Source organism: Schistocerca cancellata, chromosome 2, assembly GCF_023864275.1.
Source record: "Schistocerca cancellata isolate TAMUIC-IGC-003103 chromosome 2, iqSchCanc2.1, whole genome shotgun sequence".
NCBI lineage: Eukaryota > Metazoa > Arthropoda > Insecta > Orthoptera > Acrididae > Schistocerca > Schistocerca cancellata.
The window spans coordinates 781,691,324-781,718,051 of NC_064627.1; the positions used below are offsets into that span (position 1 = coordinate 781,691,324).

Sequence of the window (26,728 nt, forward strand, 5' to 3'; positions counted from 1 at the left end):
CTCTAGCAGACACTGTTTACTCCATCAACAGAAATTAGTTTAAATACAACAACCTCCAAGGAGATAACAAACTCATTATTAAACTAGAAACTGTTTTTCTATCATAGCGTTTCTAACAAAGTACCCCTTGAGTGTGAGGTCACAAAAGGTCAATGATGTTTACAGCATTTGATACCCCACATATTGTCTATCATGCAACAACAATATTGGCTACTAATGGCAACAGGGGGCAGGTAGTTGAAGTACTTAGTTGACAAGTAACTCACAACAATGCTACAGTACTAGTGGCGTTGATACAAAGCAGAGCAATAGTAATGATAAAAAAGCAATCATTGCATTTCATCTTCAGCAACAGTTGCCAAAGTTGTCACTTCATCAGAAAGGAATGCAAGGAATTTCACAGAGTATTTCATCTACAACAACAGTTGCCAAAGCTGAGACTTTGTCAGACAGGAACACAAGGAATTTCACAGAGTGAGAAAGAAGTGACAGATGAAATGTTACTGTCAGTGGAATGTGTGGTGTCATATACACTCGACTGTGTGGACAATGGACTTGAGGAATACAGTGACAACAATATATGCTTAACAAGTGAAACTGATATGGAAACAGATGTTGAGCCATGTTATTCACCATCCTTGTCAGACAGGGAGCCACAAATCCCACCTCCAGTGAAATACAGTAAAGAGCAGTTGTTGTCCAAAGAGCAGGTACTAAACATAATTATGTACATGGCTGATCATCCACAGCATAGTAAAAAAAAATTATGAATAGATTTTGAATAAGTCTGCAGCAATATGACCACATGGTGCATAATAAAAACTGGTGTCTGAGTGTTTCAAGGATGCTTGATACAATTCACAGGATGTGCATGATAGTGACGTGCTACAGAACTGTAAGCATAAGATAATGAAATTTCAAATGAATTGTCAACTTGATGATGCACAGCAAACTGTGGATTCAGCTTGAAAATTTGTTGATGAGAGAAACAAACTTATTCCATCATTCAGTAACGAATTTGTTTTCAACTCTAACCAATCAGGATTTAAAGAGGAAATGCTCATGAAAGGAACCCTAGAAATTAGAGGTACCAAGAGAGTTGCATCATGATCAACAAACATCAATGCCTTAATGCATTTGTATATAATTATACTGATCATTAATCTGGATGGTAAATTGGCAGGAAAGTTATTTATTGTGCTGTGAGAAGTTGGAGGTGCTCTGTCCCCTACAATTCTTTCTCATGAACATGATCTTGCAAGGGCATAGGGAATATTTACATCACAGCAAGCAAGAGAACTACAACTACAATATGAGCGATGTTTTTGGCATATATCTGGTCAAAATAACTTGCTTTTGCTTGATTCCTGGACTGAATGTTTGTTTTTTCTGTGCCTAAAACACATCTTATCACACTATCTTCAGCTATGACTTAAAGGATAGCCAGTTTCACAATAAGCTCCCCAACAGACTGTTTTGCATTCGGCTGCATGCCATCACATTCCATCAATTTTCATCGCCCTGTTACACCAATATGATTCTATATGCATTCTTTAAGAGTGGATACCTAGCTGAACATCCTGCACAGTTTGTAAATCCCAAAGAGCTCATCTTCAATCTTGATGTTGCATACCTTTCTGATCACTGTGGCACATCATTTTTCATTCAGTGTTTGTGATGCAAGTTAATGGATTGTTTTTAATATTTCTTGAATGCCAATGAAGTCCATTTTGTGAAGTGTAATACACACAACTCATAGAAGGTTAAACACTGCAAACTCCCAACACTCATTTTCTGTTGCCCTCCTGATGCACATGGTGAGTCATTAGCAGCTAATATTTTTCCTGTCATAGTTCTTAACACAACACTTTCAAATGAGCCTTACTAAGGACTGAACTTGTGACCTCACACTCAAGGGGTTCCTTGTAAGACAGTTATTAGAAACACTGCTGACTTTGTAAAATAAACATTCAGCTGCATCTGTAATCAGTCAAAAACTCAATGTAAAAATCCTTAGAAGCTTGAATACATAATGGTGACCCCCACCTGTAAGAATGGGTGTATACAAATTGTCTCAAAATATTGTCGTGATAATTAGAATTTTGTGTCAGGTCTGTACTCAAACCTGGATTTCTTACTTATTTTTAGCAATTCACCTTCACTATTAGGCTGTTGGAGCCTCTGTCCAGACCTAAGCTTGAACTGCCATTATCACTGTTGTTTCCACCTATGACTTCCAAACCCTACTACCAGATGCTCGCCCACAGAAAGTGTAGAAACAGCTCCACTGGGAGAATGGAGTCAGTGGTAGATCATGGCTGATGCCAACACAAGGAAATGAATTAAATGTACTGAAATGAAATTAACTGACTGATGAGGTTGAAAAACATGAAAATGCAATGTCATGAAATGATATCAGTGGAAATTGGCCTGATATGCTGAATCTGCATTGTAATGAATATGCAGTCACATGTCTGAACATGAAAGTGAAACGCCTGAGCATGAAAATCACATTGAATGTGGTTTGCACAGTACAGATATTGTGTTTTCCTGGTGTATAAAATAAACAATGAGTGCCAGTGTGGCACTGTGTTTGAAAAACTTACTACACTGCTATGAACTTTCAGGTGCTCAGTTCTGTGACAGAACACTGAACACTGTAACTCAGCATATAGCTCTACTACTATGTTACACAACTTAGTATGTGATTTAATGAATGAGAACAATCATAAATGAAATCACTTTATATTTATCAGGATAATTAATGGTTACTACATTGCTGAAAAAAAAAATGCAGCACCCTTAAAGACTGTGTTCTGTGGCACCAGGGTATAATATATATATATATTGAGGAGATGTAGTGTTAGTGATTCATCTGTCACAGTCATCTGTGATCAGATGGTACTAAGGACGCCTGCCTGTGCACCCTCCATTTTGAATCTGCTGGTAATTATTGTGCTGAGTTTAGAGATGAACATTATTTGCAAGATTTATTCGAGGGTGCAACCATGCCCCAATGACAAGTACATACTCTTGTACAACACTATATCCATTTGAAAGAGGTCAACATTGTGGGCCTGCAAGAAGCAGGATGCTGCACATGTTGGGCACAATATGCAGTGATGTGTCAGTGCTTTTAACAGTGGTCTGTGAAACATTTACACACCTGTAGACCAGATTTTAATGCCTGCATAGTACACACGCACATCAAGATTGACACCGCACGAGCAGTTGTAATTGACCAAACAACCAGGGACAAAATCCCAGCATATGTTGCACCACCTTTGTTATTGGGGACTACTGAGAACCATGTTCCTGAAGTAGGATTAAGATCATGTGTGCCTCTAGCTAGGCTGACACTGTCACCACAACATCTCCATGCATAGCACTCTGATGTCATGAAAAACTTTGGAGTGGTATGGTTCTTTATTGTCTTGAGTGATGAGAATAAGTCCTGTCTATATGCAAGTGATGGTTGTACGTGTGTATGGCATAGACCTGGTGAGCTGCATATTCCAGAGTGCATTTGTGCATGACATGCAGGTCCCATGCATGACATGCAGGTCCCATCCTATACTCATGGAGTGGTGGGGCCATAAGTTACAACTTGTGGTCACATTTGGTGTTCCTGTATAAGAAGGTAACAAGTGCTGCTACATTGCACAGGCTGTTGTCCTTGTGCTACTGAAGTTTCTTCAACAGGAAGGTAATGTACTTCTTCAGCACAACAATGCACATCCACATATGGCTGCTGCGATACAATGTGCTTTTCATGCTGTACAACAACTGGCCAGCAAGATCTCCACATCTCTCACCAAATGAGCGTGTATAGGACATGATGAAGTGGGAACTTACTCATTCTCCAGTGTCTGCAAGACACATTGCTGAATTCAAACAAAAGGCATATGACGCTTTGGACAATCTATCACAGTATGCCATTCAGTACCTTTATGATCATTTGCATGCAAGAATACACACCTCCATTGCTGCCAGAGGGGGAGCACACTGTGCACTGAAGCAACTGTTTGGGTACTCTTAATTATGACAAATGCTTCATTTGGTCTGAATTTGTTATCATATACTTCTACAATGATGAACTATCTGTCACCTTAGTTGTCAATTAAATGACCTTGTCCTCAAGAGTGTATTTCTTTCCAGCAGTGTATTGCCACTCAAACATCTCTAATATGCCGATAAAATAATAATCTTGCTATTGCAAGTTTATATGCTGATAATATAAATATGATTTTAAAGTAGAGAAAATACAGATATCAGTTTACTTCCAGCCTTAGAACTGGGGGTATACGTGGTCAAGAAAGAAAAAATTTCTCGATTTTTCCTGGATTTCTCAGTTCAAAGTATATTTCTCCTTGGTGAAAATACACTAAACCCTGGGTGAAAGCATATTTTTTCCCCTCTTAAGTGACAATATACTTTCCCTTGGAGTTGTAACACTTACAAGTCTTTGGAATTGCAGAGGTTTTAAGGGTATAATACACCAGCACAGAACTTCCTGACACTTTAGGAAAAAAATCCATTAAAAAAACCTCTTTATAGCTCGTGTCATGTGATCTCACCAGCCAGTTGCAGCAGAAATCGAAAGCAAGGGCACATGATGTAGTCAGTCAGTTGCAAACCCAATCGGGAAACGTTAATGGTTTAAATTGAGATACATACAGTGTATCTACAAGAAAAGCTAAGCTTTCACATGTAATATTGTTTGTTAAAAATTTTTTGCAGTTTTTTCCCCAAAGGGTGTGATTAGACAGGATCCTAAGAGCACAGCTTAAATTGCAGCAGCTGAATATTTCTGGCAAGCAGGACTATAAATTTCAGTGCTGTTCACCAAATATTGTGTGGGTTACCTTGCTGAATACATGTTCTGTTGAACACTTCAACTTTTGCATAGAAAAACAAATTACATGCAAAACTGCTCAAGAACTTACCTCACACCTTTTTTTGAAGGATAATTACAGTTTTGCCACTGTTATTGCATAATTTTTAATGTATGAAAGAACTAAAGTAAATATGAAAATCTACACTTCGAGCTTCGTCTTTTTAGCATGTGTTACTCTTCAAGATATATCAAACACAAATGTGCCAGTAAAATTTTAGGTAATGGTATAAATAGCTGGTCCTCAGGGCCCCAAATTTTTCTGAGTGGATGGTCCTCAGTGTTAAGTTCTGAAGGAGAGTCAAATGCCCGTGATTTAAGAAATTCATCACACATTCCCACACATAATATGATTCATCTTGCATACATAGGAATTTACTTTGAAAGTAATGCTTCTCAAACCACGATTTCCAATACTTCCCCATGCGCTGTTAGAAATGCAAACAGTTGAGATGTCATGCTCATCATAAGCAGTTTGTTGTTATGACATTATGCATAGTTTTCGTCCTAAGGCCTTTTGACACATTTTGATGTCGGCAGATGCTTGAGCGTGCACTGTATTTTGCTGTTGTAAACAGCAAATTGTCTTTCCAACTCAAGTTTTATTTTGGTGTTATTCTCTCATTAATGTTTTATTGCTGCAGTATTATTCTGCACTTGGGGGTAAAGTAAAATTCTTTGTCAGAGTATCAGTTCTTACTAGCTAAAATTACAAAAATTTAACTGAGAACTGAAACAATCAAAAATTCCCAGAAATCTAAAAAAGAATCTGGGTTTTTCCTGCAATTTTTCCAGATGAAAAAATTCTCACGTTTTTGGTGAAATTCCTGGTTGACCTGGGGGATACTGTCAAGTGTCAATGTAACGCTGTACATGTACACGCCTGTCAGCAGGAATGTAAATGATTAGTGTTGCAATTTCCTGTGACTGGCAGAATGGCCAACAGAGTGCATTATTATTGTTTTCATTTAGCGCTGTTACAAGGCCTGGTGGGTATATAAGGGGCATGAACAGCTTCAGATGTTGAGTGGTAACTATGAGGAACATAGAGATGCTGCATACTTGTGTCAGACAGAATTAATAGTAGCTGAAAATGTTTGATAGGGCCCTCATTGTGGGTTTCCATTTGGCTGGCTGGACAAAATGTGCAATATTCAGTGTGGACTACATGGAAACATGAGGGCAGGGATACCTGTTGTCAATGTTCTGGTTGACCACGTATGACCACCACAAAGGAGCATCACCATATTGCATACTAAGCACGTTGTAGCTCCTTCATCACTGTGCTTGCCATCTGAGAACAAGTTATTGACTCTTTGTAACATCCTGTCATCCCAAACCATTGGTCAAAGACTAGCAACAGCCAGACTAGAGAATTACCATAACATGTGTAGTCTGCCATTAACACTACAACACAAACAACTGCATGAATTGCTGATTAATTGTGTCACATGGTGTTCAGCAAAAGAGTATGGTTCTGCACTACCCGAGATTACTATCATTGGTGAATATGGTGTCAGCTTGAGGAGAGATCCCATTTTCTTCCAGTGTTTTGGTGAGGCATAGTGGTGTTACCCCTGGTGTCAGGGTGTGGAGAGACATTAGGTACTATTTCAGGCCACGGCTGGTAATGACTAAGGGAGCTGCGAATGCACACCAATGAATCTTTGACATTCTGCATTCTCATGTGTTACCTCCCATGTGACAGTATTGTGTTGCCAGTTTTCAATATTATAAAGCTCATTCACACATGGCATGTGTCTCTATGAACTGTCTATGTGATATTGAGTTACTCCTGTGGCCACCAAGATCCCTGTTTGTATCCCCAATAGAAAATGTGTGGGACCAACTTGGACGTCAACTTAGTCCTAGTGCCAGTACCCAGGATGTCAATACCCAGTTACAGCAGTTGTGGGCCAGCTTGCCTCAGGAGAGGATACAATGGTTTTATGACACCTTACCCAACTGAATCTGTGCATCCCCCCCTCCCCCCCAGGCAAGAGTGGGTACAGTCCTTTGTAAATTTGATTCAGTTTCGTAATTACTGAAATAACATTAATTACCATCTCCACAACTAATGTCTCATTTCATTTCCTCCTCCCCTTCTGTGTGCTTCACTTCTTACAGTGTAGTTTACTGTGACTTTATTGACCACACCTATCAACCTAACCCAAAACAGTTCGATGTGTAAGTTGCCAAAGTGGCATCAAATCGAATGACTTGCACCCAGCGAATGGTCTACGCGACGGGAGGCCCTAGTCACACAACATTTACATTTACCTCCAACAGTAAACTTACCTTTCCTACACCCATGCTTTGTTGTTTGTTACAGCTTATAATAATTTTATCTTTATAAATATCTATGCATGTGTTCAACGAATTCACTCCAAGAAGTATGGAAAAGTCTATTTTGTTTTAGCACTAGAATACTTGGATTAAAGAACTTTGTGATTGACATTTCAGCAAGATGAATGATAGGGGCCAGCTGCCCACCAACCATAGTTCTTTCATGAGTGCCACATGCTTGTTTGTTGTCTTTGTTGCAATTACATCTAGAGCATAGTGAGATGTGGCTGACTACATGAAAGCAACACTCTCCTCTTACCAGTGCAATCTGTCAGTTGCTAAGTTAATTTATTCAAGCTATAGTTGAAAAAGTTATGGAAAAAACATTACTACACTTACATGTAACTGGCAGAAAGGTCAACACCTTCCAGAAATGCTTGAGCAATAAGTTCCTTCCAAGAGGGCTTCCCCATTTTGTCTCGCACTGGAGCCAGACGACTAAGAAGTTCATTGCAACTTCTCATTGTTGCCTATGAGATAACTATTATTAATGTCAGTTATTATATTTGTTAATGTGTAGACACACACACACACACACACACACACACACACACACACACACACACACATGCATACACACACTCACATACCAAGTGGCAACAGGAGAACATACATATATAAGGTATTGAAGCATGCAAGCTTTTGGAGCCAGTTCAGAAAAGTTGCCCAGAACACTGAGATCAGGGCAGACTTCCAAAGATGGTCTTTTGGGCAAAAGCTTAAATGTTTAGTAGTCTTTTTATTGTGCCTGTCTGTGTCTCAATTCCTCCCCTATCTGGTGTGTAGCAACCTATATCAACGAAAATAATTAATTTTTGAAAATATAATATAATTAGATGAATAAAAAAATCTATTCACCAAACAACGGTAGGAGAACACACATATAAAAGGTATTAAAGTTAGCAAGGTTCTGGAGCCAATGTCTCCTTCTCACAAAAGGACTGAAGAGGAAGCAAGAGCAGTGAAGGAAAAGGACTGGTGAGGTTTAGGAATGAACGTTGCCCATGATTTTACAGTTTTCTTTTTTTCTTCTTTTTTTTAATGCAAAATACTGACTTGTTATGATAAAAACTTAGGCATACATAATTTTATGAAATAGTATATCCATGCATTAATCAAATGTCAGATGATAATACCGATTTGTACTACCACTGTGCCATCTGATGTGCTTGTGTATCACTAAGAATTATTACACTGGGATCTGTCAGTTGTAAATTGTTGATGGATGTGAGCACTTGTAATCAGCACAATAACATGTATTTACATAGCTGCTACTGTAAAACTGATATGCTGACTTCTAGTATACCTCGCGATACCAACATGGATATTCAGATGGTACAGGCTGTGAAGCAGTCACTCAAGTGAAGCACATTGTGCAGCGCAGCATGTTCAACAACTGGGTGGCCCAGCTGTCTCTGGGTCACAGTTTTGCGATGACCATTCATGAAGACAGACACCTTGTTAGTTATCATGCCTACACAGTAAACAGCACAGTGGTTGCAGTTTAGCTTTGCAAGTCACATGCCTGCTTTCACACAAGTAGCCCTGCCTTTGATGAGACAGGAATTCCTGCGGCAGCACTGGAGTAGGTGGTAGTGGGAAGGTCTTGCTTCTAGGTCTATTGCAGGATTATGAGTCATGAGCTGAAGGGTTGGGAGACAGAGTGTACCAGGGATGGATGAGCACATTGTGTAGGTTCTGTGGGCAGTGGAATAGCAATGGTGGGAGAGGTGGTGAGTACTAAGGGTAGGATATCCTTATTTCAGAGCATGACAAGCCTTAACTGAAACCTGGGTGGAAAATGTGATTCAGTTGCCTCAGTTCTCAATGGTACTGAGTCACATGTACTAATAAGGAATGGGAGATCTGTTTCTAAAATGGTTGGGAGGGTAATTTTGGACTGTGGAGGCCTCAGTGAGACCCTTGACATATTTGTAGAGGGACTGCTTCTCACTACAGATGTGATGACCACAGTTGGCTTGGCTGTGTGGAAGGAACTTCTTGGTATGTTATGAGAGGCAGCTGTTGAAGTGAAGGTTTGATGTGGACAGTGGTAGTGATGTAGTCATCCTTGATGTCGAGGTCAACATTGAGGAAGGTGGCTTGGTGGGTTGAGGAGGACCAGGTGAAGTGAATGGGGAATAAAGTGTTGAGGTTCTGTGGGAACATGGTTAGAGTGTCCTCACTCTTAGTCCAGATCACAAAGATGAATCTGAACCACTTGAAGGATTTGGGAACCTTTGTGGTTAGGAAGGGTTTCTCTTGATGACCCATGAGTAGGTTGGCATAGGATGGTGCCAAGTAGGTGCCCATAGGTGTCCCACAGATCTGTTTGTAGGTGATATCTTCAATTGAGAAGTAAGACACCCCTGGTACTCCTATTTTTAAGTGGGGTTGCAAATGTGGTGACATGAATGTTTAACTTCAAACTTGGTATGTAAATAACTTACTATCTGGAAAAAATGCAAATTGGTTGGAGGGGATAGAAAGAAAATAATTTTAAAATAATCAGAAATGATCAACATTACAGTATTGGTATTGCTAGGCTGACTTGTGACAATTATAATGCCATTCCTTTCCTAGGAATCTTGTGGGGATTATGGTGGGAAAGTGGTAACGTAAAAGAGGTAGCAAACAGTGAATAATAATGTCATATTAAGTCTTGATGATATGGGAGTGCATGTGGGAAGGAGGAGAGGGATGACATGTAAAGCACAAATGTGGCATCTGTGGTGGCACAAATTCAATCAAACTTGCTACACATGTCACTATCTGAAAAGACACAAGGCTAAGGCTTATTTGCCACCACTGCATAATGTAGGTGGGACTAGAAATTAGATGACATGCATAACAATAAAAAATGTGTACAGGCTAAATGTATTGCCTCAGGGAAAGAGAGTGACTGTCTTGTAAATAAAATTCTTTTATTGTAATATTTGTTTTGTAAATAAAAAATACCTTCTCTTGCTGCTCTGTATTTGTATTTATACGTGATTACTTAACATAGAAAACAAGACATGACATGTTTTATAATCTACAGATAACACTTAGTAAAATAAAACTGTATCATTCTAGATCTCATTGATGATGCCTTAAAGTGAAAAAAGGCGAAATGTGTCTCAGAGAAATAAAATACACTGCAGCAAGAAAAGGTGTTTCTTGTTCACAAAACAATTATGTGCTTGCAGCAGAGGATGGAGACGCAAACAAACTCAATCTTTTATTGTATTTTTCAACTTGGGCACAGGAATGGTATCATAAACATTTTCACTTTATAGCAAGTTATCATCCAATGATTTGAATACGGCACATTGTACATGAGTACATGAGAACAGTCATAATTTATGTGACATGAAACTAAAAAGTATAGTAAAAATATTTATAATAAAGATGACTAATATGAGTCTCATATCCAAAGCATTTGAAGTCATTGGCTAATTGCAAACTGTCCCAAACACTAATAATCACCATGTCAGAGTAGTAGTAGGAGTGGAGCAACAAAAAATAGTAACTGGGTAACACTGGGAAATCACCTAATATGTTAATAAAGTAATTTTACTGTTAGCTTTCTTGTGATATAATTGTCTGTTATATTAAAGATGAGCACAAAATATGAAAACCATAAACTCTTTCTAAAAAAATATTACCCAGACATAATAATTAAATTGCATGCTATGATCACTTCATATGCCTTATGCTGTTTTACACTTATGTGGCAATACACATCGCCCTTAACAACACTGAAAGCATGGGACAAAAAACGTTTTTTGATCTAGTATGAGTATATTGATGCAGATTTCTGACAGAATTTTACTACACTATGGTATATGCTTTTTACACTTTTTAATCAGGCCACTTACATAAGAACAGCATTCACTTGCTAAGCTCCCTCCAGTAACCAATCCATTTGGAGCTGTCCAGTTGTTAGAGGGCTTCACACTCACAAAATCGAGAGGAATACCTAATGTATGAGCACAGACCTGTGCCACCTGAAATAATAACAATTTTACAGAAAGCTGATATTATGTCATGAAAGGTTATAGTGATATTGTTCTATAACTTTAGCAAAAAACAATCTAAATAAAAATTATTTCATTTAACTGTAATTACAGTTAAATAAAAGACCATGCTCTAAACTGCTTTATTCATAAAACAACAATTTTGTTTTATCAGCAGAAAATTAGGAATGTAGAGATAAAATATTTGCTGGTACTTACTGAGTCAGCATCCACAGGGATAACAAGGAAGGTTAATGTTTAAATTTTGATGTAAGTTAAGGTCACTAGAGGCATAGCACAAATTTAGAATGGGCAAGTTACCATACCTATTTCCTTGGTGGAGTTGAAAGAATCCAAACCTTTGAAAAATAAGGATATGTTTTCTTGACCTGGCAGAGATGGGAGAAAATAATGAATACTCATAATACATCATTATACAAACCTTGTACTAGAAATGTACCTGAAAATATAATTTAGCTACATAATCAGTGGGTGATATATTTTCAGAATCATTTTTGCATTTGGTAAACAGATTCACCCAAACAACAGCTACTCATGACTTACTTAGTGTGACACCCTATATTGCTGGAAAACAGTATAGATAAAACGTTTTAGTTCACCTGTAGCTACAGTTAAATAAAAATCATATTCTAGGCTGTTTTGTTCACCAAACAACAATTTTCTTTAGTATATAGGAAATTAGTAATTCACAGGAAAAAATGGTTGCTAGTACTTATTGAGCCAGCATTGTCAGCAAAAGCCAGTAAGGTTAAAGTTTAAAATTCAATCTAAACTATGGTCACTAGAAGAGGTATGATACAAGTTTAAAATGGACAAGGTATCATTATTAATAGGTTCTTACAATGCATCATACAATGAGAGGATATTTTTCTCTCAGAACACCATTTGTATTCAATCCAGGATCATCCATTATTGTATTAAATCCATTAACACTTCTAGGATATTATTATCCTACTGTCTCACTTCACAAATGTGAACACACACACAGAGAGAGGGAGAGAGAGAGAGAGAGAGAGATATTCATACTACTTCACAACTACGTCTCACTTCAGAAGATTAGTATGCCTATGCTGACACAGATGATCTCAAAAAAAAGCTTTTTTCCCCCAATTTAATCCTTGATGCACTAAAACTACAGGCTATGAAGCCGTGACCCTAGATAAAAGTGAAACATATTGGATTGGTGCAGAAGCAACATGAGAGAGTTAATAGAATCCAAACCTTTGAAAAGTAAGGATAAGCACTGTTGGCCTTGGAGAGAGAAGGCAAAATAGTGGTAAAAAGGTATGATATGTAGGTGTAGGTATGTGTGTGTGCATACAGGGGTGGGGGTGGGGGCAAGGGGAGGGGGATTGGTCAGGGGGGAGGAAGATCAGACAGTTCAGAAAAACTTCAGTGTGCTCACAACATATGATTCATAATCTTTAAACTTGCAATGTAATTGAACATTTATATAAATACATCTGCATCTATGTACATGATGTCTCAGGAAGATTGGTCAATATTCAGGGATATGACAGGAATGCTCATTAAAAACAAAAAACTTTTTTTGGGCATATGCCCTATTCCAAATGGTTTCCAAGACAGACTACATTTAATGTACATTTGTATCTGGGCTAGTGGGAAGGCCTTATTTGTCTTACTCACCAAGCCTCTTTGATATTTTACTAGTATTGTAGCCTGACCTATATTACTGCTTTCAACCTCTTTCCTTGGGATGTATTCCTGTGATTAAACTATCCTGTTGTATGCACAGTTGTTCATGGTGTGTTTTGAGTGAAGTAGTGCAAGAGATTGAGAGTGTATCAGGGAGACATCAGTTAACAGTGTTTGTTCACATGCTGGCTAAAATGTCACACACCTACACTAATGAAGAATATGCAGATATGGTTTATGTTTATCCCTTCTGCAATGGTAGTGTTCCTGCTGCTCTCAAAGAATACCACCAGTGCTTTCCAACACGTTGAATTCCTGACTGTAGAGTGCTTACCAGAGTTTTCAGCAAGTTGCATGAAACAGATATTCTTCCAAGTGTAGTTCAACAACCTGTGCAGGAACAGCAAGTTTAAGTGGTGCAGTGTATTGCTGCTACCAGCACATGGCAACTTTCTGCATCTATTAGTGTCCCACAAACAAGTGTATGGCAAGCATTACAAGTGGAAAACTTGTGCCCACTTCACATACAGCATGTCCATAATCTTCATATTGACAACAATGCCATGTGACTTGAATTTTATCACTGGTCAAATGGTAATCGTCATTTGTTCCCATTAATACTATTCACTTATGAAAACATGTTCAATGCCACATGTAATAATCACCAATGATTACAGGAGAATCCACATTCTACAGTGGACACCAACTTCTATTTTCATTTTTTGATCAACTTTTGGTGTGGCATGATCAGTAACATGCTGATATGTCCAAGCCATTTAGAAGAGCAAAGGTTGGGACAGAATCATATGCATTTTTTTTGGAACATTCATCTGCTGAACACCCTGGGAACATTTCTTTGGGAACATGGACTGCAATGTACTTCTAGTATGACACAGTTCCTCCACATTTTACCAGATGTATGAGAGAACATCTCAACAACACTTATCCTAATCTCTGCATTGGTCATGGTAGTATAATTAACAAGATTGCTAGACCTTATGCCATTTGATTTTTGTTTATGAGGTTTGAAGAAGTTTGAGATGTACAAACAAAAGGTGAATACATCAGATGAACTGCTTGGTCGCATTATAGATGCTGCTGCCCTATTTAGGGAACATGCAGAAGCACTCAGCCAAGCAACACAACATGATTTCCCAAGAGAGCACAAATGTACTGAAGTTGAGAGTGGGATATTTGAATATTTATTGTGAACTGTACAACAGCTGTAATGTGATGTCTATGGTAACGCTTAGAGATGAATCTGCTAAAAATATGTAATTCTCAATAGATATTTTGTTGTAATGTTTACTAACTATTGTTCATGTGTAAAACTGGCAAAGTACTGAATAATCCATTAAAAAAATAGCAAATTGTATTCTAGCTCAGAAGCCTTTTGGAATAAGGCATATGTCCAGATGACATTTTTTGTTTCATATAGCTGTTTCTGACATACTACTGAATATTGCCCATTCCTCCTGGGTCACCCGGTGTATATTTTCAAATCACTGTTACGTGATACACCTCACTGTACCATTCATTATGGCTTTTCCCAATGCATACATGAATGGAATGAGGGAAGAGTGATTGCTTAAACACGTCTGTACATGCTGAAATTAGTCTAATCTTGTCTTTGTGATCCCTGTAGGAGTGATACAGACAAGGTTGTAATATATTCCTGCATTGGTTCTAGAAAATTTCGAAGTAGGTCTTCTTGGGATAGTTTGCGCGTATCTTCAAGTGTCTGCCAGTTCAGTTCTTTCCGTGAGAAACTCCCACTGGTCGAACAGACCTTGGACATTCATGCTGCCCCTCTCTGTACACATTCAATATCCCCTGTTAGTCCCATTTGATATGGGTACCACACACCTGAGACATATTTCAGGATGGGTCACATGAGTCTTTTGTATGCAATCCCTGTACAGACTGACTGGATTTCCCTAGTATTCTACCAATGAACCACTGTCTGCCACCTGTTTTACCTATGGCTGAGGCTATGAGATCATTCCATTTCATATCCCTAGAAATAGTTACACCCTGGTATTTGTATGAGTTGACTGATTCCAACTATGACTTGTTGATATTACAGTCATAGGATGCTATGTTTTTGTTTTGTAAAGTGCACAATTTTACATTTCCGTACACTTGAAGTAAGTTGCCAATCTTTATACCAGTTTCAAATCTTATCAAGAAAGAATATTTGTGCAGATTTTTTCAGACAGTACTTCATTATTGATAACTGCATAATTTGTGAGAACTCTGAGGTTACTATTAACATTATCTCATTAATGACAAGAATAACAATGGTCCCAACATATTTCCCTGGGGCACACCTGAAGATAATATGTTGCATCCTTCCAACATAAATCCTCAATTCAGTCACCAATCCCTATTCTCATACTTATTATAATAAATGCATGTGTGGTACTGGGTCAAATTCTGTTTAAAGGTACGAAACACAGCATCTACCTGACTGCATAAATCCATGGTATTCAAGATGTCATGTGAGAAAAGTTTGAGTTAGGTTTCACATGACTGATGTTTTCAGACACCATGCTGGTTGGCATGGATGAGGTGATTTTGTTTGGATATTGTTCACTCTGTTTTCATGTTGTATAAACATAGTCAGCACCAACGAATTAATGTGACATCCAACATCAATGGAAAACATTAGATTGTTTCTTGCTAAATGCAATTTTTTTAAATAGGATTTTATGTGCTCAACTGATTGACTGACCTAAAATTAGTCTAGTACGATATTTAATTCAACAAATTACAAGGGGACAGAATTGTTGAGCAAATTTATCTTCAGAATGTGAAATTCCAAGTACCTCCAACAGCCATACTTAAAAGTAGAAAGAAAAAAGCTCTCTCCATAGCAGAGTTGGTGAAAAAAGGTCTCTGGTAGTGCTGTTGCCAGGATTTCAACTAGGAAGTGCAAATGGCTTCAGGTGAAAACAATAACTGTCTATACAGCTGCAACAACTCTGGGCTGTTGCCACAGAAACATACACAAAATTGTGTTCACAATAAAGGATGACAGCCAAAAACAGTTGCAGGATAAAATTTATTAAAATTCTTGACCAAGGTTTCGGTACATATAAATATACCTTCATCAGAAGTAAAACTACTAAAATTACATCATGTAATGGAGAATAATAAAAACAATTATGCCAAAGGCGTCGTCAGTAATTAAAACATCATCTCCATTTGTACAACATGTGTAATGAGCACAGGGTCAAAGCGAACAGTATTAGCAGCATTACTTCACTTATGAACTATTGAGACATCAATAGTTCATAAGTGAAGTAATGCTGCTAATACTGTTCGCTTTGACCCTGTGCTCATTACACATGTTGTACAAATGGAGATGATGTTTTAATTACTGACGACGCCTTTGGCATAATTGTTTTTATTATTCTCCATTACATGATGTAATTTTAGTAGTTTTACTTCTGATGAAGGTATATTTATATGTACCGAAACCTTGGTCAAGAATTTTAATAAATTTTATCCTGCAACTGTTTTTGGCTGTCATCCTTTATTGTGAAGAATTTTAACAGTTGCTGCCACAGCCATGTTTAAAATCATGACAAAATTGTGTTACATGTGTGTTTGGGGTAGACACACATAGCAGCCCTGCCAAACCCACTACAACTGTCAGGGATTTTCTTTTGGCAACTCTGCTATAGCTTTCCAAACTATCAGCTCTTAACCCAGGGATGAAAGAGTGATAAGTTAGGGAAGATTGAAGAAGGGGCAGAATCTATGACTGAAAATTTTCAAATACACTTTGTAATTTTTCTGCAGGAAAATCTTTCAAGCTGATGTAAGCTACTTTAACGACTGACTTCCTTCATTCTTTTGATTAAATTAGAAATAAATCAATCACGACTCAAATCAAGAGTCACAGGAAAATTAACTTAGCTAAAATAATCTTAAAGGAAATTTCATGACTGAAATAATTAACAAAAATAACTGAAGTTGAAAACTCATTTGCAGTTGATTGATGCACAACACAAAGATGAAAGTAGCAGCACAGAAAATACCTATTGTGCTGCGCTTTAACCAAACTGATATAGTGAGTTATGTGATTGAAACCAAACAATTTCAACACTGCAATCTTTGCTGTGAGAATTCATTCTTATCTGTTGTTACAAATTTGTGTCTCAACTATGCATGAAGTTTCCTTCTTGTCTGATTAACTTTGATTTGATAAGAACTTCTAACTTTTCTGTTCTGAGATCTTGTGTAACATTTTATTTCATGGATCTCCTGTTTTTCCCTTCATTCAGAATAATGTGTGATACTGCTATTTTATCTGTCAATTTCTAACACTTTCCTCCTTTCTGTTAACAAAAGTTAATGTCAGACACATTTTGAATGATTCTGTATATATTGTTGGCTGGTAATAAGATTTTATACTGAAATGTAACTGCTATTTCAACGTTGAGGTCCCTTACTTTTTAGAGAAACTAGTAAAATAAGTGACATTATGGGGTTGTGTCTAATGTTCAGGTAATTGGCAATGAATGGTGTTCTCATAAAAGGAAAAAGAAAATTATACATATGTTAAAACAGTTTCACAATTGGATTTGTTACAAATGATGACCAGCCCATATAGTATAACATTCTGTGGACTATCCTGTGTATCATGAAGGTTTGCCAAACCCAGATAAAATCTACACAGTCGATTAATGACATGGATTGGTACAAGGCAAGCCTTCCAAATCGTTAAAAACATGGTCCTCATATTAGATGGAATAAACTCTGTGGAAAAGGAGAAGAAGAAGATTCATAATGAATTACAACAATTCTTACAGAACCATGAATTATCTCATGAAATTATGTGTAGTTTCTCCTTTATCCATGGGCAACACTTTTCTCCCTGAGGCAGTAGACAACAATGGGGATTATTGATTTTGAAGTACCACCTTTACTACTAATGGTAATCTTTATTTTCACTACTGAATTTTGAATAATGACTTTCTATTTTCACGTGAATACATGCTGCACTGGCTCACATGTTCAATATGAGACAAAATATGTATAAAAGTACCTAAATATTCATTCCATAAGTAGTTGAATAATGGCATCCAGCTGCTTATGGCATGAGCACTCAGTTACTTCTACGCATTTTCCTCCCAAAAGCTTGGCACAAGTCTGATGCAATGCATTAATAAAAAATTGAATGAGTAAATTTTGATACTGGAATCAAAAAATTAAGATTACCAACTGTGGAAGAGGCAATTCTTTCTCATTCATAATTCCAATAATGATTTTTATATCACTGATACCTTAGTGTTTGTTTTTGTACAAGGTACATTAAAATTATCATCAAATAGCAAAATATTACAGTTTTTATGTTTATATACAGGGCATTTCTCCTAAAAATTGTCACTAGGATTTTCCCTAGAGTTTTAGCAGATATCTGCAAAATCAATAGGTGGAGTCATCCCAAACAAATAATGCTCATCACATATTACAAGAAACACCCAATGTCAACAGAAAGCACTTATGGGAAACAGGAATACAGATAACTGTATATGCAAAAAAACTGTTCCTATAAATGTTTATACATACATATATTTCAGCACAAAGAAAGATACACATGTACGCTGTACAAGATACAAAGGCTGACTGGAACATTAACATGGCAGCTTGTCAGAGCAGTTAGAGTTCAAAGATCATGCTTTACGTGGTCAATGTCAACTATCAATGCCACAGAGCCTGGTCGGTGGTGATGGTGGATGGGCAACAGAACCTAGCGATCCATGATGAGACGAATCCCTTGGCCTCAGTTTCTGCTGTGATGTTGGGTACAGGAACAGCTTCCACCCAATGAGACATGCGGTCGATTGTGGAGAGGATATATCTGTGGCCCTCTGACAGTGGCAGAGGGCCAGTAAGGTTGATATTTACATGACAGAAACATCCTTGCGGAATGTCAAACTTGCCAAGGGGGGGAGAGTTGTGGCATCCAATTTTAATTGTGTTGGCAGGAAATGCAGCTGCATGCCCAGGTTTGACAGTCCTGCTTAACATTTTTCCAAACAAAAACTTGGTGATGAGGCCTGTGGTGGCGCAGATGCCAGGTTGGGCAAGGTTATGCAAGGTGTCGAAGGTTTGTCGGCACAATGTGGAAGGGAGCAACAGCCGTAGAGTGCCTGTAGAAGAATCGCACCACACTTCATCCAAAACGCTGGGGAACTTGGCTTTGGTAAAAACAAGCGATGTCTGAGGATCCGTGAGGAGAGCTTCAGATTCTTCATTAGAGGCCTGGAGAGCGAAGAGGTCAGATAAATCGATGATGCTTGAGACAGTATTGAGCCACGAAAGGAAATCAGCAGGGATGTTTTCCGTGCCTTTGATGTAGCGTACATCTGTAGTAAATTGAGAGACCAGGTTGAAGTGGCAGAAATTCCATGGAAGTGGGTCCTCGGGAGGGTTGCAGAAGGCATTCGCCACTGGTTTGTGGTCAGTAAGGATGAAGAAAGATTGGCTCTTGATGTCAGGGCAAAAGTGTTTGACGGCTTCATAGACCACTAGAAGTTCCCCATCATAAGCAGAATATTTCTTCTGTGCTGTAGACAGTTTTTTAGAGAAGAAATGAAGGGGTGAAACCGTGTTGCCTTTCTGTGTTGCTCTAATACTGAGGGGTGACCACGATGTCACTGGCATCTGTAATGATGAACAACACGGCAGACGGATCGGGGTGGGTGAGTACAATGGCGTGAGCTAATGCTGTCTTTTAGAGCCCTTAAGGCCTCTAGCATAGGTTCAGTCCAACGGCCTGGCTTAAGGCCCAAAGTCTGTTTGTCGGACAGCGAGTCCATCAGCAGGGCCTGCACAGCAGCAGCAGAAGTTAGATGTCGGCGGTAGTAATTTTTGGTACCCAGGAAATGTCGGAGTTCTTTGTACAAAGCTGGGAGTGGCAATGATGTGATAGCCTGCACGCGGGATTCGGGAGGCTGTATTCCGTCTGCAGAGACAGTGTAACCCAAAAATGTCACAGAAGACCGACGCAATTGGAATTTATCTGTGTTGACCTTGACACTGTTGGAGTTCAAGGTCTGGAGGACCTGGGATAAATGATCCTTGTGGTCCTCAGTTGACTTGCTCAAAATGAGGATGTCGTCCATGTATGCAAAGCAGAACTCGAATTATTGTAAGATTGAGTCAATGAAACGTTGCCACATTTTTGCCACATTCTTTAAACCGAATGGCATGAAGTTGTATTGGAAAAAACTGAGCGGCGTGATGATAGCAGTCTTTGGAATGTCTTCCGATGCTATGGGAATCTGGTGATAGGCATGTTTACAATCAATCATACTGAAGATTATGACACCAGATAACATATGGGTGAAATCGTTTATGTTCGGCACAGGGTAATTGTCCATAATGGTACAAGTGTTTAAGCATCTGTAATCACCACACATTTGAAAAGAACCGTCGTGTTTGGTGATGAAGTGAATCAGTGAAGACCAATTGCTGTCCGATGGCTGTAGAATGCCTGCCTCCAGAAATTTGTTAATTTGCTGCTGGGCCACGCACAACTTAATGGGGTTGTGGTGTCTAACTTTGTGCCTAATAGGAGGGCCAGTAGTGGTAATTATCTTGTAAGTCAGCAGTAGTAATTATCTTGTGAGTCGTTCAGTCAGTGATGGAGTTGACTGAGAACTGCACACGAGGCTGAGTAACGTCCTGACGTGAAGTTTTGGGACAAGTGGGGTACGATGAGGCATAGCTGTTAGCGTGAGTGGTAAAAGGCAGCACGGAAGTCACATGCCTATTACATGAGCATGGTATGCACTTGTTTGGAGAGATCGGCTGCACGTGCAGCATGGAGTGGATCGGGGCGCACAGCGACTGTCTGTTGTTAGCTTTGTCTTGAGTAACCGGCGTGGGCAAGAGAGACGTTGGTGTCATGTGTAGAGCGGCGATGGCCACCAAATCATGAGGTTGGCGCACGAGAGAGGGGGGGATGTTTACCAACATGCAGGCAGCTGTCTGCGCGGTGTGCATGTTCACGTTGTGCGCACGACTGTCATTAGAAGCACTGTTTGAAACACATGGCACTGCATGTAGTGTGCATGTGGCAGGTGCAGAGATCACTGAATGCGAATCGTCACACACAATGAATGTTTTTGAACTAACCTGATGAGTGTCCGTGCTGGTGTCTGCTGACGAAGGTCGATCAGGTGAAGGAACTGTGGAGTGCAGTTGCAGCAGTGAGGTACGAGCTGCGGTGAGCTCGTCAGAAGTGTGAGCAATGCATTGTTTCAACTCGTTGTTTTGCCGATGGAGTTGTGCTGCTGCATTTTACTCTGACAGTAGATTAGTGATGCAGGTCACAATTTTGTCCACGAGGGTGGAGCACTCGTGAACCAAATCACATGTAGCGACGTAAACGGAATGACGAGCATAAGTGCCTGAGCACAGTATCTGAGTGTCAGAAGGGTGGTGTAGCACTGAACCTTGAACTATGTTTGGGGAGAGTTTGTAATGGGAGAAGAAATCCATACCGAGAATTGGTTCATCAATGTTGGCGATGTAAAAATTCCACGGGAAATGTAGAGAAGGAGATAGATGCACCATAACTTTAGCAGAGCTGACAGTTTGTAATGTTGATTCATTGACAATGGGTAGAAGCGACTACGTCAGTGAAAAAACAGGAGGAGCCACCGATGTAGTTATGATGGACATGTCGGCACCTGTGTCGACTAGGATAACAAGCAATGACGAAATGTTGGTCACATATATACGACCACGCGGCCAAGAGAACGAGTGGACAGAGTGCAATGTTTGAGGATGCCTGTGAAGTTCCCCGCAGGACTCGGCATCTTTTAGTTCCTGTGGTCAGCATTTGGGTGCTGGCAAGGTAATCTGCACTTCTTGGCCTCATCTCCGAAAATCTTGTGGTATCAGCAGTATGGATGAGCCGGATGTGGCAGTGGCGATGATTGTGACAGTGGAGGAGGTTTGTCCTCGTTGATCTTTTCCAGAATGTAAACCAGGATGTATGGTGCGTGTGCGATTCTTGAGTGCTTGGGAAGAGGAGAGAGCGAACAAGTACTGCCCGGTGGTATAGATAGAATGGAGGCAGAACGAGCCCTGCCTCTGCCCGCAGATGGCTGGTAAACAGTCGGTGTAGTGTCAATGAGCGGTGAGAGGTGTGCTGGTTGTTTTTGTTGCAGTAGTGCATACAGCTGATCTAAAATGTGAAGGCAAGAGCTGATAGCCTCAAAAGAATGTGGTAGTAGGTGTATCTGCAGGTCGGTAGGTAACATGGCAGACCATACCACCCAGAGGGTAATGTCCAGCATCGTGTGTTCACTCACAAATAGCCGAAGGCGGCACCAGCGTTGTGATGGAGTGTGGTCCCCCAGGTGTTCCTCGTACAAGATTTGATTATTAATTCCTGTGGTGAGCAGGTGAGTCGGTCCAATATTGTATTCTTGGCAAACTCATATTTTGGTGGCGGTGGTGGTGAAAGGAGGCAGTCACTAATTAAATCTGAGTGGTCATGGAGGTGCGTGACGAGACATAGAAATTTAGAGTTGTCATCGGTCACCTGATGTAACTCGAAAAGGTGCTCCACAAGCGCGAACCATGAAACAGGGTTGTCGTCATATAAAGGAGGTAGCTTCGGCAGACAGCCAGGGGTGGGGCGGGGGTGGCTTCAGCGTATCTTGGAAGGCCTACAGTCCAGTGGTAGGATGGGCTGTCCTGTAATCCTGCACTACTGGCGTGGACATATGTCCCAAACAATAGCCGGTTGCAATGTCCCTGATGAGTCACGTAATCACAACATGGCAGGCATGGTCGGAACCATGGGAATGAACAGATGAGTGGCATGTGAGGTAGGCCTGTAAACTGGACCAGAGGTTAAAGGCACAGTACTTAAATTTTCCACCTTGGAAATGACGCGGAAGACCGGTGCGGCAGGCACACACCGTACTGCGGAAGGAGCAAACGATTTGTTGGTCGGAATCGGGGACCCTCATGAGTGAGAGTGGGTCGGGGAGGGGGGGCGGGGAGGGGGGAGGGGGTGTTTGGTACTTGGTGTGGAAACAGCGAGAGTTTTCTCTGCACATCACGGAAACGCACCCCATATGGTAGGACCATAAATCACTGGTGAAACCTCTTGGTGGTCACATTGTCGTGGTACAATGTTCCTGGACGGTGAAGGGCCGTCGGATGTGCTCGAACCCATGTGGTCGAGAAACTGGGCGACAGATCTGGTGGTTGAGTCTGGCGAACTTGATGTATAAAAATGTCCATTATTAAAATGTGAGGAGGGCAAAACTACATGTGCGTTTTGCACAAATGGCAGCGTTGTACACAGCATTACTGTATCCGATGTTGTGGCACGTAGAGGATCGAAGCACATGTGCGAATTTGGGTCCCTTTGAACGCTACACAAGTGATCGATCATTACACAATTCTGGAAATCGTCCACTTCACCTTTCACATGTCGGCATGCACAATCCGGCGACATGAAACCTGAGTCCATTGTCTGAGGTGATGACATAACACTCGGCCATTGTAGAGCTGCAAAGTTTGAGGGTAACTTTGTTGGAGATCAGAATCACTATCCGGCAAAACAACCGTTGGCAGGGGATTGGAGTGGCCTGGTAGTAGTAGCTGAGCCTCCAAATCCTCGTATAAAACGGGGTGAGCAACCATGGCATCAAACATAAAAACTGTTGATTCCACACAGCCGGCACAGAAGTTGTGGAAGACATAGAAACTTTGGGGCCACCAGTATGGGAAACGGGAATACCGATAACTGTATATGCAACAAACTGTTCGCATAAATGTTTATACATGCATATATTTCAGCACAAAGAAAGATACACGTGTACACTGTACAAGGTACAAAGGCTGACTGGAACATTAACATGGCGGCTCGTCAGAGCGGTTAGAGTTCGAAGATCATGCTTTACGTGGTCGATATGACCTATCAACGCTACACACTGATTAGTTTTCTGTTACAGACAAAATTATTTTTAAAGTGGAATTTTACATGCCAGTTCAATAGAGCAATCCAGGTTAGTCTAGCATAATATTTATTTTATTGATATTCACTAACAATGACAGGATGACTCGAAGAACAATCAGTACTCAAGCAGCAATAGCACTGCCCTGGCTCACACTGATTGATACAGCACAGCATGCAGTACTACTGAGTCCCTTCTTAATTGCTGCTTATTATTCATGTTTTACTGTCCCTATTAATAAATATCGATAAAACAAATATCGGACTGGACTAAGTTGGGAATGCTCCATTGAATGGGGACATAAACTTCCAATTTGAAAATAATTTTATTTGTAACTGGAAAGAAACTGGTGTCTTCTGTTGGCGCTGGGCACCACATGAAAGACATGGTGAGAAGTAATTGTTTGGGCTGGCTCCAGCTACACATTGAAAAAATGAAATTACAAATACCTGCTGAAACAAGAGAAAAAAATGTGCCCTAACAGCTCTAAGGAGACAGTATACATAATGCATAATTGGATGTGTACTTGTTTCCTAATAGATGACATTATGAATGTGGAGAAATGTGACTAAAATGTTATAAGTACTTGTATTCATACCTTTGTGTTGATTCCCTGCCCACACTCAACTCCTCCATGAATCACAGCAACTGTACCATCATCAGCGTAAATAGATACAACTGAATGATAATTACCCAGATATATAAAAGGATATCTCATAATTACCATTGCCATTCCCCTTTTTCGCCATCGATTTTCCTGTAACAAATAAATCTCATATTAGGTGTCACTGGAAGTTGATATTATTTGAAATACAAGATCATTTGAAATTTAATTAATTTTCAGATTTTAGGATTAGACTCTCACTCATCAACATACCTTGTTGAAGGTTTCCGCTGCCTTTTTCCTTTCATCATATTGTGCAGACGACTTCAAATCATTGATAATATCAACCAGTGTATCATCATCTTTTGTTAAGTTTGCAAGTCTGATTTCCAATGGATCCATTTTAAGATCATTTGCTATATGTTCCATTATAGTTTCTACCATTGCATTTCCTTCTAAAGAACCTGGTACAAAGCATCAATTATTAAGAAAGAAAGGATGACATTTACAAAGGATGTCAATAACTTTTATAATTTTGGCACAAAATATCAGTTAGTTCATTCACAACCAGCACAATAATTATGAAATGAGATAAAAATGAAATATCAACAGTTATTCAAATCCTAAATCAATTATCTATTCTCTGACTGTACCTACAATGTGAACTGGATATCTGTAATGTTATCAGTCCACTTTCAAAATTCTGAATCAACTACAAGAAACTGAACTAGGAAACTGCTGTATCCAGAAAGAAAGGACAGAGTGAATGTAAATTGTAGCTTATATAGAGCATTATATGTGTAATATGTGATGAAGATTGCAGAGGGGCGACACTCACACTCAGAGGCAACCTCTGTTGTATGACCAGAAACATTAGGGTTATACAAAGCTTAATCATTAAAGGACTGTCAGTAATATGAAAGCAAGTATCGGTATGCTTTCACAAGATCAAACAATTGAGTATCATCAAACAATGGAAAATCCATGATGGAATGTAACAATACCAGAGAAGGAAATTGCTACTCACCATATAGCGGAGATGCTGAGTCGCAATAGGCACAATAAAAAATTCACACAATTAAAGCTTTCAGCCATTAAGGCCTTTGTCAGCAGTAGACACACATACACACATCAACACACTCACACTCACATAAATGCAATTTGCACACACATCTGGAGTCTTCGAGAGCTGAGACCACACTGCGAACAGCAGCACCAGTGCATGATGGGAGTGGCGACTGGGTGGGGGTAAGGAGGAGGCTGGGGTTGGGAGGGGGAGGGATAGTATGGTAGGAGTGGCGGACAGTCAAGTGTTGCAGTTTAGATGGAGGGCGGGAGAGAAGGTGTGGAGGGGGGAGGGGGTAAGTAGCGGAAAGAAGAGAAATAATTTCTGCGTTTTTTGCACCACCATGGATCCATGCTCCTTCCATCTGCGTCAATATGGAAAAGTTTCCTTATTCCTAGCCAGATCCCAGTCCCACATACTGTTCCTGCGTTGTTGCTTGGCACATGAAATCCTTGCTAATGGACTTACCATCAAATTACCCGTCTCTGGTTGCCACCCCTCCTTCCACAGTGACCTCCACCTGTTCAGATTCTGCTAATCCTTAGCCCTCACCAACAGTCCTGCAAAACCATATCTACCAAGCCCTATCCTCCCTGCAGTACTTTCCCTCCATCCCCAAAATTCTCCTGCTATGCAATCCAAATTCCTGGAACCCATAATCCACATTGAAACCCTTGGCCTGCAGGAACTTGAGCAACATGCACAATGCCATTTCGAAAAGCTCTCCGTCCTACTCACTTCCTACTCCTGCCTCGGAGTACCATTGTCCACCACTTCTACAACCACCTCCAAACCTCCCCCATGCCCCTTCATAGCTGACAAACCCTGTCTTGCAGACATACTACATTTACCCCACCCCCCAAAAACTCCTCCCACCACCACACAGAACCCAGAACCTAAACAGACCCGCAACACAGTTATGAACCTTTCCTCCAGAAGCCTTAGTCCCACAGAAATATCAGTCCCAAATTCAACCATGCTGGACTAGTTAAAGACCTTCTCTCCTTCTCCCAGTCCCTACAGTGGAAACAGTTTTTCGCTACCAACCCGACCAATCAGACTCAAACAAAGACCAATATTGAACCTTGCATAACTCAGTTCACTCTTCTACCCAACCACGAACCACCCCCACTGCCTCCAAAC

General features: G+C 39.9%; 1 protein-coding gene across 1 annotated transcript in view; it reads right to left on the reverse strand.

Annotated features, from left to right (window-relative positions):
- The window catches only part of LOC126162632 (uncharacterized), a 321,328-nt gene that overhangs the window by 62,715 nt on the left and 231,885 nt on the right, over positions 1 to 26,728 (reverse strand). The window contains exons 18-21 of the mRNA XM_049919260.1: positions 24,793 to 24,983; positions 24,514 to 24,672; positions 11,101 to 11,229; positions 7,580 to 7,710 (exon numbers count right to left, since the gene is read on the reverse strand). Coding sequence (XP_049775217.1) covers positions 7,580 to 7,710; positions 11,101 to 11,229; positions 24,514 to 24,672; positions 24,793 to 24,983 — 610 coding nt within the window. The remainder of the gene's footprint in view (positions 1 to 7,579; positions 7,711 to 11,100; positions 11,230 to 24,513; positions 24,673 to 24,792; positions 24,984 to 26,728) is intronic.